This window comes from Nycticebus coucang, chromosome 22 (genome assembly GCF_027406575.1).
Source record: "Nycticebus coucang isolate mNycCou1 chromosome 22, mNycCou1.pri, whole genome shotgun sequence".
Lineage (NCBI taxonomy): Eukaryota > Metazoa > Chordata > Mammalia > Primates > Lorisidae > Nycticebus > Nycticebus coucang.
In genome coordinates, this window is record NC_069801.1 from 12,639,731 (window position 1) to 12,652,935 (window position 13,205).

The following is a 13,205-nucleotide window of genomic DNA, read 5'->3' on the forward strand; positions in this document are numbered from 1 at the left end:
GACAGAGTCTGACCTGGGAGCCTCCAGCGTTTGGAGGCAGAGGAAGGAGAGCCTGGGTATGGGTGGAAAGGTGGGAGCAGCTGATGGGTGGAACAGGATGAGGACCAAGTTTGGCCACTGGATTCGGCACTGTGGGGCTGCTGGTGACCCTGGTGAGCTGGCAGGTGGAGCAGAGGGTGCACACACCCAGAAAAACGTGATGGATGAGTTGATGGCCACTCTTGGGGGAGTCATAGAGTAGGGCAGAGAGACGGGGTGCTGGGCAGAGGGCATGGAGGTCAGGGGAGGTTTTGTGTGCTTTGTTAAAGATGAGCGGCAACACAGCATATATATTTTTGCTGGGAATGATTCAGTAAAGGGGAACTGAGGTATCTTTTGGTGGTCTCAGCTTCCACCCCAGAAAGACATTCCTGTGCCATGCAAAGCACGTTCCTCCCCACCCTCCATGCCTCATTTCATCCCATTCTGGCATCAGCTCAGAGGCCAGGCAAGGGGGAGGGACTTCAGCTCTCCCCACCTGGAGACTCATGGGCTGAGGAGGTAGGAAGCAGTGAGCGTGCTGCCCTGCTGGGGCAGGCCAGGGGCGCCATTGCTGAGGTCGTGGGTGAGGAGCGGTTCTGAAATCCTGCTGTGTGCAGTCATCTCCCTAAACTGAAGCAAATTCTTCACTTGCAGATGCCATGGAGGAAGGTCAGGCCAGAGACAAAGACCACTCCCAGGGAACCATCAGAGGAGTGTGCCTTGTACTGGGTACTTGTGGGAGCCTGGGACATCTGCCTCAGCCCAGCCTTGTATAAGGTCAGCGTAGTGAGCCCAGCAGGTGTAGAGAGGAGGGTTTGCCTGCAGGTCAAGTCCCATCCCCTGGATGTTAGAGAGAAATGTGTCTGGCCCCTTACTCCTGTCTGACTGTCACAGGGTAGTGACAGCAGTGCCTTTGGTGAGTTCTTGCCTGGTGCCAGGCCAAGGGTATTACCTTATTCATTCCTTATCTGAACCCATGAGAGCCTCACTTGCTGACATGCACACCCCATTGTACTCACACAGGGAAGCAAGTCTTATGTCTAAGCAAGCAGTGTGTCTACAAGGCACACTCCTCTGATGGTTCCCTGGGAGTGGTCTTTGTCTCCGGCCTGACCCTCCTCCATGGCATCTGCAAGTGAAGAATTTGCTTCAGTTTAGGGAGATGACTGCACACAGCAGGATTTCAGAACCGCTCCTCACCCACGACCTCAGCAATGGCGCAGTGGGGCTGGTATTGGAGCAGTCTGGCAGTGGGGCTAGTATTGGAGCTGTCTGGCCCAAGAGCCCTGTGCTAGGTGCTGAACTTGAGGAAGGGAAGGCTTGGACAGGTGGCATGGTGGTGCAGAGCCCGTGTCTCAGGCTAGTTGCTGTGCCCTTCCTGGTGTCTAGGTGGGAGCTATGGGGCCTCATCGCAGGGTCCATCTGGGAGGTGCTCCAGGGCCAGGGTCTGGAGCCCTCCACGGAAGAGTAGGGACAGTTCAGCTAGTAGATACCAGAGGGTTTTCCTGGATCACTGGGGACAAAGGGGTTAATATGTCTGGGGCCTGGGAGGAAAGAAAAGGAGGGGGATTCTGGGGACAGCAGTCTGGCTGCAGCCCCCGTGGCAGGCTGGTCCAGAAGCTTTTCCTGGCTGGCTCTGGTTTCCCAGGCAACAGCCCCCAGGGGTCCCCTCTGGCCTGGCCCCAGGGGCTCCTTCCCACAGAGGCCTGCTCCTTGGGCCCCCTCCCAGTTCCTCACGCTTCCTGCCTGCAGACCAATGACCAGGGGCTTGCCTAGGAGGTCAGCTGGGGAGGGAAGGCTGCTCTGTGGACAGAGCCTTCATTGTCCAAGGCTCCAGCCGGTGACCAAGCCTGCCCCAGCCCCTTCCCAGAGCCTCCCTCCTCTCCTGTGAAGACAGGAAGCTGGAGCTGCCCCCATTACGGTGGGCAAGGGGAGGAGCTGGGCCCTGTTGTCTCTTAAGCAGATTCTGCAGCTGTGGCACCTGCAGGGAACTCCCTCCAGGGCCTGGGAGGGTGTTCCCCCCCCCCACTGGCCCCAGGTCCTGCCTTCACTTTCCCAGGGATGCTAAGCTCAGTAACTGTGTGTGGCCTTGGGGATGTCCCTCCTCTCTCAGCGTCATTTTCCTCATCTGCTATGGGAATTAAATTAGGTGAAAGTTAAATTTTTCGGCATGGGGCCTGGTACAGGGTAGTGCTTGGGAGGTGACAGCGATTGTCATTCTGAATTTTGTGATCTAGGGCTGGCATGCTGGGAGAGTAAGTCTGGCCTGGACTTAGTTTAGTGGTCTGTGAAATAGGACTCTGCTGTCTGTCCTCAAGGAGTGGCAGAAACTCCGGGAAGGGGGTTAGCGTTCATTAAGAACCTGCCAGTGTTGTCCAAGTTCATCTTGTTCACATCTGCATTTGACAGGCAAGCACAGGAGGCTGGGAGCAGTGGGTTCCTGCCATGGTGCCACCCGAGAGCTGTAGATGAGCTGCCTTGGACCCAGCCTGAGCCCCTTTCCACACACCCCACACCTCTTTCTCGCCCCCTCCTCTTGCTGTAGCTCTGCCTGTGTTTTTTGGATGAGGCAGTTTCTCTGTCTCCAGAGCCCCTAGGAGCCATCCCTGTCCTAGAGTCTCCATCAGGTGGCCCTTTGCACTGAGGGACTCTGAGGACAGAGCTGTGGGTGTCCTGCTGTCCTGTGTTCCATAGCCAGTAGCCATGGGCCCTCTTCTCAGTCAGGGCTTCCTGGACCCTCCTCCTGGACCTTCCTCACTTCCTGCACCACCTCCAACCCCATCCAGTTTACATCCCCTTGTCTTCCTCCTAGGCCAAGAACCCTGGGAGGGTTGAGATTTCCACCGAGGCTGATGCCCCACCACCATCTGGTCTCGCCTCCTCTGGGCCAAAGCCCCACACCTGGAGTTCCACAGGTCCAGGGACAACCCAGGCTCTTTGTTCGGTCACAGCTGCTATCTGGCACATACCCCGAGCCAGTATGACAGACACTAAGATGGAAAGAAGCTCAGTGCCGGCTCGGTGCCTGTAGCTCAGCAGCCACGGTGCCAGCCACATACACGGGAGCTGGCGGGTTCGAACCTGGGCCTGCTGAACGACAGTGACAACTACAACCAAAAAAAATAGCTGGGCACTGTGGCCAGCGCCCATAGTCCCAGCTACTCGGGAGGCTTAGGCAAGGGAATTGCTTAATCCCAAGAGTTTGAGGTTGCTGTGAGCTGTGACTCTACAGCACTTTACAGAGGGCAACGTAGTAAGACTCTGTCTCAAAAAAAAAGAAAAAAGAAACTCAGTGCCCTTGGAGAGGTTACAGGCCCGTGAGGGTGACAGTTATAATAGGGGCTATGTCCCAGCATCACCTTGGAAATAGTCTGTTGGCCCACCACCAGTTGCACCTCTGAGCCACTGAGGGACTCTGAGGACAGAGCTGTGGGTGTCCTGCTGTCCTGTGTTCTGTAGCCAGTAGCCATGGGCCCACTGTAGAATCAGAATGTCTGGACATGAGCCTGGGCCTGGGACACAAGTATTTTTTATTTTTATTTTATTATTATTATTTTTTAAAAAGTTTTGGCCGGGGCCAAGTTTGAACCCGCCACCCCTGGTATATGGGGCTGGCACCCTACTCCTTGAGCCACAGGCACCACCCTAGACACAAGTATTTTTTAAAAGCTCCATGACCAGGGCTGGGAACTACTGCGTGAAATGGATTGTGGGGGGCTTCAGGAGGAGGAACTGGGTCTGGGTATTGACGGTTGAGTTGGAGTATGCTTTTTGCTTGCTGGTTGTGAGGGAGAATTCCTTCGGGAGGGAACAAACAGCCTGAGCAAAGGCCCTTTGTGAGGCTGGAGCAGGGTCCAGGACAGCCCGGGAGCTGATGGGAGTGGAGAGTCAGTGGCGGGGTGGACCTTGGAGGGCCTTGAAGACCTGGGCCTCATTCTAAAGGTGATGAGCAAGGGTTTGAAGTGATAGGGTGATGCGGTCAGGTGTGTGCTGTGGAACAGGCACTGTGGCAGTGCAGGTGAGGCCAAGTGCTTATCCGGTGGGCGTGAAGAGCCAGAGGGACCATTCTGAGAACTCTGGCACTTGGGGAGCTGATTCTCACAGTCCAAGCACTTTGGCTTTCCCTGTCCCCCTTTCCTTGCTGACTTCCGGGAGATGGACACCTCCAGAATGCCTCTGAGGCCAGAGTTTGAGATGGGTGTCTGGGCCAGGCTCTGTTCCTTGTTTTCCTCTATGCCAGGTGGGTGGCAGCCACTCTGCCTCTGGCAAGGCCACCCCACTCGGATGTGCCAGCATCTGCTGCTCACTCAGTTTCTGGGGTGCTGACCCTTGCCTGCCTGGCCCCAACTGCCCTCCCCCAGCCTTCCCTGTCCTCACGTTTCTGGCAGACTGGTGGGGCTTGCCAGACTTGCAGGGCCCTCCAGGGGTGTTTCTCCAGAACTCATTCAGGTGGAAGAGGGATTGGAGCCCCTCAATTGGCTGGGAGGTGGGAGGTGATCCAGAATGGGGTGAGTCTCATACACTAGTGAGGAGGGCAGGTGCAGGTGGAAGGAGGGCTTCCTAATGGGGCCCCTGGGTAGGATGGACTTTGAACCGAGGTGGGGGGAATAGATAAGCCTGTGAGTCAATTTGACAGAGCCAGGAAGACACCTACTTGGAGGGCTGGCAGCTGAGGGTGGTGGGAGCTGCTGACCTGGTCCTGTCCCTGAACTTAACCTGCTCCAGGCCTCTGGTGGGCACACCCTACAGCCTGGGGTTGGGGGCCTCCTCCTTGGGTCCCTTGCAGCTCGCCCTGTGAGCACCTCCAAAAAAGAGCAGCTTTCTGGCTCTTCTGCACAGTGATTAAGAGAACTGCTCAGGGGTCTGCCTGCTCGTCCATTTTTCAAAAGGTGACCCCCAAGAGAAGACAGTCTCCTGTAACCCTATCACCCAAGCATAGCATGGTTAGTGTCACCATGATGGCAAGTGGCCAGTGTTTGCCCAGAGCTGACTCCGTGCTGGGCACTGTGGAGTTTGTCCCACCCACCACAGAGTCCTCAGGTGCTAGTATTACTCCCACCATTGAAGTGGCACCACTTGCCTGCCTCCTCTCGGGCGCTGCAGGCAAGTCCCTTCCACGCCTTTGGACTCAGTCTCTGGATCTGGAAGGCGAGAGTAGCAACACCATCTTGGAGCTGCTTTCTGGTTCCGACATGCCATGATGGTTTTGGGTTAGTTCTGTTTTTAAAAATAAGAGTGGTTATTTTGATTTTCCCTCGTTATAGAACTCACTGTGGAAGATCTGGGAAATTCAGAAAAATAGAAAGTAAAGGGGAAATCTATAACCCTATCCCCAGGCGTGACTCTGTTTATACCTCAGTGAATTTCCTTCCAGCCCTTTTCCTTGATATGCTTTTAAGACACGGTGGGAATCCCGGAGCAGATGTAATCCTCCGTGGGGCTACGTTTGGTTTCAGACGACTCTCCTTCACCAGCCTGCTGGCCTCTTTTGCCAGAGACATTCATAGAAGGACGGTTCTGGACTGCTTTTCAGAGAGAGCTCTGTTTCAGCGGCATCACAGGCTCCCACCTTGAAAGCTTCCAGACCACGCATAGTTCCAGGAAGACTTAAAAAAAAAAATAGCGATGAGGAAATAAGACGGGCAACTTCTCAAACCCTCATGTCTGCTTGGTGTCTTCACACCCACACCTTGCGGGCTCCTTGCTGGTGGCAGCCTGGAGATGTCTGGGCAGGTGCTGTCCTGCAGTCACATTGTGGGCACGAGGCAGAGCACAGCCTGCTAGAGGATCTTGCTGCCCCAGATTCTCAAAGCGTGAAGTTCTAGGCTCCTAGGTCCCCCAGCAAACCTTCTGCAGGGTCCCTTGTACTTCTGGGTTGTGGGATCCCAAAACAGGGTCCCATTTGCTGTCATCCATTTTGGTGGTACCAGCTTAAGGACAGGCATTTTGGCGCTTACTGAGCCTGCCCAGAGCTTTGTTGCTGACCTCACAGATCCTGCAGAGTCCCGTGAACAGGTGGTAGGACCCGGATCTTATAGGTGGGGACACCGAGGCTAGGCTTGCCCGCAGTGATAAGATGGATGCCAGCCTGGGTCCCGACTCCCAAAGCAGAGCTATGCTGGCTGTGCCCTGTGCCTTGGGTGAAACAATGAATGTTAAGGACAGCCACAGACCAACAGGTATTTACCCTTAGTTTTCTTACCAGCTCTTTGAGGTGGGTACTTTTGTAAGCCCCCATTTTGTAGATGAGTACACTGAGGCCCACAGATGAGGTTAGGTATCACGTCTAAGGTCTCTTAGCTACTGAGAAGAACCCAGGTAGTCTCAGGTCACCTGAACTTTTCCCTGACCCTTTGAGGGTCTGTAGTGGTGGCAAAGGGCTGCTCCGAGCCACCCCTACTGTCTTCTGAGACTAGTGGTGTGTGTGTGTGCGCAGAACAGTAGCCACAGGTGTGGGCAGGGCTCACTGGCCTGTGTCCTTGACCTGGGGCTTCAGGGGCCCAGATTAGCCTATAGCAGATGCCAGCCCTGATTCCAGGCCTGAAGCCCAGGAAGATGACCAGAGGATTGAGGTTAGGCGTTGGGGTCAGCGCTTCCTGGCTTGAACCCAGTGTGGTCACCTGGTCCTCTTGGGGCAAGTCTTTACTTCTCTGAGCCTCTGTTTTTCCTCTTCTGTAAAATGGGACTTTGTGAAAATTAGATGGAATGGCACAAACAGAGCCTCAGGCCCTATATATATCAGTGTCTGTCTGTCTTTTAGGGAAATTCCTTGGGCTTAAAGTGGAGGGTAGGAATCAGCCCTGAAGGGTGAGGAGAAAGGGAAGGACATTGGACTTTTGGGGCTAGAAAAGAAGGATCTTGGATTTTGTAGCCTCTTTCTGCATCATCATGAAATTGTATTTAAAGAGCAGTTTGCATATGAAGCTAGACTTACTGAGAGCATCGCGTGGCATCAGTCACAATAAAAAATGCCTTTCGACTCGGTGCCTGTAGCACAGTGGTTATGGCGCCGGCCACATGCACTGAGGCTGGCGGGTTTGACCCCAGCCCCAGCCAGCTGAACAATGACAACTGCAACAAAAAAAATAGCCGGGTGTGGTGGCGGGCGCCTGTAGTCCCACCTACTTGGGAGGCTGAGGCAAGAGAATCACCTAAGCCCAAGAGCTGGAGGTTGCTGTGAGCTGTGATGTCATAGCACTCTACTGAGGGTGACATAGTGAGGCTCTGTCTCCAAAAAAAAAGAAGAAAGAGAAAAAGAAAAATGCCTTTTTCTTCTTGGACCCAGCAGAGCCTCCCTACAGGCCAAAGCCACCTCACTGCCCATTGATAGGGGTTATGTAAATTACCACTGAATCAAAAAAAATATATATATATTATGTGACTGTTAAAAAAATGAGGCTAATATCACAAGAATGGAGAAGCATGAATCTTATGTACTCAATTTTGATATGAGGACAATTAATGACAATTATGGTTATGGGGGGGAACAGAAAGAGGGAAGGAGGGAGGGGGGTGGGGCCTTGGTATGTGTCACACTTTATGGGGGCAAGACATGATTGCAAGAGAGACTTTACGTAACAATTGCAATCAGTGTAACCTGGCTTATTGTACCCTCAATGAATCCCCAACAATAAAAAAAAAAAAATGAGGCTAATTTCTGTGTGCTGTTCTGAAATCATCACCAAGATTTAAGTAAAAACGGCAACAGCAGTGCAGAGCGTGCCCCGTGTCTCCTTCATAAAATGAGACATACACGCAGATGACGCCTATCTGTGCTGGCCCGCACATGGGATAGTTCTGGAAGGATTCTTGAGAAACTGGACACAGTGGTCACTTCGGGGGGTTAGGGTAACTGGGATGGGAGGGAGACTTATTTTGAATCATGCACCTTTTGCATGGTTGGATTTTGAGAGGCACTAGAACAGAGCTGTTGCGTAAGGAACACTGACTGTGGGTCTCCGTGGCCTGGGTTCAAACCCTGGCTCTTCCTGGCTACGTGACCTCGTGGCGGCCTGAGCCTGGTCCTGAACTCTGGGGCTGGAGCTTACCTATAAGCCAGAGGGGACCAGGTGGGGCCCAGCAAGTTTCTGTGTGTCCCTTGGTACTGGCAAAAGGAAGGTCTATGGCTTCAGGGGTTTGCTGAGAAGATGGGGTTTGGGCCCTGCAGCTGCCAGTTTTCCTATGGGTTAATGGTTTATGATGGGTGGGGCTGGGCCCTTCTGGGGCTGCCCTGGGCCCTGGAAGCTGCCGGGAAGGAGTGTGAGAGCTGCCAGGTCCAGCGTGGAGGTTGAGAGCCAGGGACTTGTCGCTGTTGCCGAAACTTCAGCTGAGATCTAATTAGGTTTCTGGCCTTCTCTCCACAGGCGTGCGGCTGGGACAGTGCTGGCTGAGCTGGACCTTGTCTGATGGCTTCCTCTAACCCACCTCCACAGCCTGCCATAGGTACCGTGCCCAGGGCTTCCTGTCCTGTGTCCTTCCGAGGGAGACCCGGTGCTGGTGGAGGGCCCTAGCTTTGGAGCAGCCTGACTCTGGGTGCGGGGCCTTACCCCTCTGCCCCAGTTCCTTGTCGGCAAAATGGAAGTAATTTCTCTTCACAGAGCAGGCTGTGGGCAAGGGTTTGCCTGTCTCCCTAAGGTAGTCTGGAGAGATGAGCAGATGGGGGTTTGGGGAGTGAGATGCACTTGGGCTAAAGCTTATAAATCAAGGGTGGGGAGCTGAGGTTGAATGGAAAGGGCCAGGCCATAAGATTGAGTCATCAAGCAATGGTAGAGTTGCCAGATTTAGCTGAAAAAAGAACAAAACAAAACAAAACAGAAAAAAAAAAAAAAGAAAAATACATACTTATGTGAACAAAATTATTTGCTGTTTATCTGAAATTCAATGTATTTTGAATTCAACTCCTGTTTTGCATTTGGCAACCCTGGCAGTGGGGCCTCAGATGCAGCAGGTAGAATCCAGGCCCTACCCAGGAAGAGCTGGACCCTGGACTGTTTTGCCCGCCGGCTTCGCTCTCCGTCCTCTTGCCTCACTTTGGGAAGGCAGAATGGCAGAGCGTAATAAGCGAGGGCTTTGTCACCATCCTGATCTGAGTTTGAGCCCTGACCCTGTCACTTAGATGATGAGCTTTGTTAAGGGACGTGGTGTTTCTATGGTTCAGTTTCTTCATCCATAAACATGGGGAAAATAAGGACACCCTCTCCCAAGCTGTTGCAAGGTTTAAATATATGTCAGGCACTGGCATGTGGTAATCAATTGCTCAATGAACATTTATCATCATGGGCCGTTGGCAGGACAGACTGCCGTGCCCTTGCTCCTTGCTGGGTAGAGCCGAGTGCCACGTCTCCCCCATTGAGCCTCAGTGCTCTCTGCAGGGTGGGCGTCAGCATGTAGACCCTCCTTCTCTAAGATGATGGGCAGCTCTCCAGGGTTCCCTGACTCCTGCATCAGCTTGGGCTGATTCTCCCAAGGACCAGGTGTGTCCAGGAACATCAGAGGCCTGAGTGACCAACCCCAGTTGTGCCACTTGTCCAGATGGCTCAGAAGGGCTCCTTTTTAGCTCTCCATTATCCTGGGACAAGTCTCTGATTTTTTCCTCTGATAAGGAGCAATGACCAATTACGTGGAGGGAGGGCAGCCTGCTGGGAGGGAGCCTTGGGGACAAGCACACCTGTTTCCTGATTTTTGACCAGAACTGGGTCCCATGGTGGTGTCCCTGGCCCTTGCTGCCATGGGCACCCTGCTCCCTTTCTCCTACCCACCAAGGGACCCAGAGACCTGTGAGAAGTGAGAAAAAAGATTTTTATGACTAAATCAATTCTGTTCTATTCAGCAAACATTTGACAAACATTTATTGTTCCAGCTCCATCTAATATTGCTGGCTAGTATCATCTGGCTGAACCCAGCTCTTTGCCATTTTCTGATTCATTTAGAGCGCCCCATTATCTCCTGAAATAAAATTCAAATTCCGGGTAGGGGAGTCCCCCAAACACCTTACTGTCTATGACCCACCTGCCTCCTCAATCAGGTCTTTAGTCCCCCTGGGTCACTTGCTATTTGTTCTTTGCTCCTGTTATGGCCCCAGCAGGAGTAATCCCTACCGCCACCACCCACCTGACCCCATCAGGCCTTTTCTTCTCCTTCAAGGCCAGGTGCAAGGGCAGCCTCACACCCAGAGCTTTTCCTGTAGCCCCAGTGACATTAGCCCCATTATCCCTCTTCCTCTCAGAACCATCTAAGTCTCTGGGGTTTTTGGTTTTTCTTTTCCTGGATCCACTTCCTTCACTCCTTAGCAAGCTCCCAGATACCTGAGGACTGGGTCTTACTTTTTTTTTTGAGACAGAGTCTCACTATGTTGCCCTCAGGGGAGTTCCATGGTGTCACAGCCCACAGCAACCTCAAACACTTGGGCTTAAGGGATTCTCTTGCCTCAGCCTCCCAAGTAGCTGGACGACAGGCGCCCATCACAGGGTCTAATTCTCTTGCAACTTCCTGGCCCAAGGGCTGCAAGGAGCTGTTCACTGGACACGTGGATGACTGTCAATGGGATCACTGAAGCTTTCTGTACAATTAAAGGAAGACGTTACGGACATGACCTGAGTCTCTGGACACAGCCCGGGGGCAGAACGATGGCCTGGGGCTGGGCCTGGCCTATGAGTTGGGGAGCACTACCCATTTCATCCTGGGATAGGGGCTGGGTTGTGACAGAGCTGTGATCATAATAGTTATAGTGATAATAATGATGACAATGATGTAATGATGGTGATAATAACAAGTAGATTCATCATCGTGAGAACAGTTAGCATTTAGTGACCACACAGCTTGCACCAGGTGCTTCATCTGTATTAATTCACTCCACCCTCCCAGCATGCCCGGGAGGTGGTTACAATTACTGTCTCATTTTGCAGATCAGGAAACTGAAGTTTGGAGGGGCCAAAAAACTGGACAGTTTAACAGACAGTACATGGGCAAGAGTATGAGCTGAAATCAGGTGGTCTGACTCTAAAACCGTCACCACTACTGTGACACCACCCTGTGTAAAGGGAAACCCCCATCCTATGCCCTGCCCAGCAGATTCAATTGGGCAAGGACCAAGGGCATGGACAGGTTAGGCAAGCCCCGTAACTCATGACGAGCTTGTGTCTGGTATCCCTAAGATAATGGGCAGGGACTTTGTGGTTATGTCGTCCAGTATTTTTTAAAACTTTTTTTTCTTTCAATTTCAGCTGGCTTGCTCATTGTTCTTCATTTGAAGTTTTGTTCTTTTTTTTCTGTTCTTCCTTTAGCGATTCTCTTGCCCTTTGCCTCCCTAGTAGCTGGGATTACAGACGCCCGCCACAACACCCGGCTTTATTTTTTTTGTTGGTGGAGACGGGGTTTCACTCTGGCTCCCTCCTGCTCATACTGGTCTCGAACCTCCGAGCTCAGGCAATCCACCCGCCTTGGCCTCCCACAGCGCTGGGACTACAGGCATGAGCCACCACGCCCGGCCTATTTTTTAAACTTTTAAAACCAGAATGCATAAGCTTGATAACAAGAGTTAGTGTGTGTGTGTGTGTGTCTGTTCAGCAAAAGCTTGTAATATGCCTACTATGTGCCGGGCACTGTACTGGGGAATACAGCAAAGAACAGAATAGACAAGAATACCTGTTCTTGTGAAGGTTATATTCTAGTAGATGAGACAGATGGTGAAAGAAGTAATATACAGTGTCACACGCTGATAAAGGCTGTGGAGAAAGAGGAAGTAGGCAAGCTAACAGGCCGTCTCAGGGTGTCTCCATGGCAGTGTCACTGAGAGATGACATAAAGACATACAGGTGTGAGAGTGGGGGAAGTTACCGGAGGAAGAACATTCTGGGCCGTACGTGCAAAGGTCCTGGGGCAGGAGCTCATCTGGCACATTCGTGATACAGGAAGGAGAACAGTGTGGCTGGAGTGGAAGGAGCAAAGGAAGAGGAGAAGATTCCACGCAAACATGCATGCGTGAGTGCGTGCGCACACTAATACTGTGTCGCCGAAACAGAAGCGTCAAAAACAGTATCAATTATATTGGAGTGTAATACAATATTTTAAAATATCTGAAGTAATTTAATGCCAAATGTAATACCCAGGGCGATTCTGTTGATATTACGACAATGTTGTTAAATATCTGAAACAAACAATTCAAATACAAAATAACATGCTGATCGGGAATCCCCTGAGTTTAGGAGCCACAAATCCAGCTTCCCATCCACCCCTCCTGTGTTTCCTTTGTTAATTTGTGTCATCACAGGGCAGGACAGAGGGGCAGGGCTCGGTGGAGAACAGAGAGCGCAGATGGAGGTGGGTGCAAATCCATCCTGCCTCATTAGCTGTGTGGCTATGGGTGTGTCCCTTTGCCTCCACCTCTCTGAGGCTGGCTGTGTATCGTGGGCGTGATATGAGGCTTACAGGTCGCTGTATAGGGCTTGTCGAGCACTTGTTTCTCCACACCTGGGAAAGGAGTTTGTGCCCAGACCCCATCACTGTCTCAAGAAGTCCTTCCCTGTGGGGTTGCCTTGCAGGATCCCCAAAGCCTCAACATGAGGGCCTGAGTTCTTCCCTACTGGCCTCCATTTGGCCACCATCTCTCAGAGGGACCCCTTGCCCTGGGGAAGGAGGGCGCGCTCAGGGCTTCCACTGTAGTTGAGCAGCCGAAGAAAGGGTTTGTTACGTTTGTAGCTAAAATATTCTACCAGGGAAACTCAGGGTCACTGTGGGGGAAGGATCGGATGTCTCTGGTCAGAGAGATTGTTGGAATCAGATGTCCTTCTATCTGTCTGCTGGCCCATCTGTCCCTCTCTCTGTTCCATCCACTCCTCACCATTCACTCATCCATCTGCCATCTCAACCTTTCTTGGGGACCTGCTGGGCTGGGTCTGCACACCCATGGACTAGGCAGTCCTGTCTGTTGTCTTCCAGGACCTGTTATTGTCAAAACCCTGACATACACAGGCATATGAGAGCTACACCCACCCAGGGGTTCTCAGCTAGGTGGGATTTTGCACCCTTGGGGGATATATGGCTATGTCTGGACCTTTTTGGTTGTTGCAGCTGGAGGGTGCCACTTGCCTAGAGTGGGCAGAAATCAGGGGTGCTGGTGAGCATCCTATGATGTGTAGGACAGCTCTTTCTAAAATGAAGAATTACCCGGCCTTGAGTATCAGTAA

General features: G+C 52.4%; 1 protein-coding gene across 10 annotated transcripts in view; it reads left to right on the top strand.

The window, feature by feature from the left end:
- The window catches only part of ARHGEF10L (Rho guanine nucleotide exchange factor 10 like), a 154,261-nt gene that overhangs the window by 42,279 nt on the left and 98,777 nt on the right, over nt 1-13,205 (top strand). For all 10 annotated transcript variants that reach the window (XM_053575188.1, XM_053575190.1, XM_053575195.1 and 7 more), the window contains exon 2: nt 8,385-8,463. In XM_053575188.1, coding sequence (XP_053431163.1) covers nt 8,427-8,463 — 37 coding nt within the window. In that variant the 5' untranslated portion in view covers nt 8,385-8,426. The remainder of the gene's footprint in view (nt 1-8,384; nt 8,464-13,205) is intronic.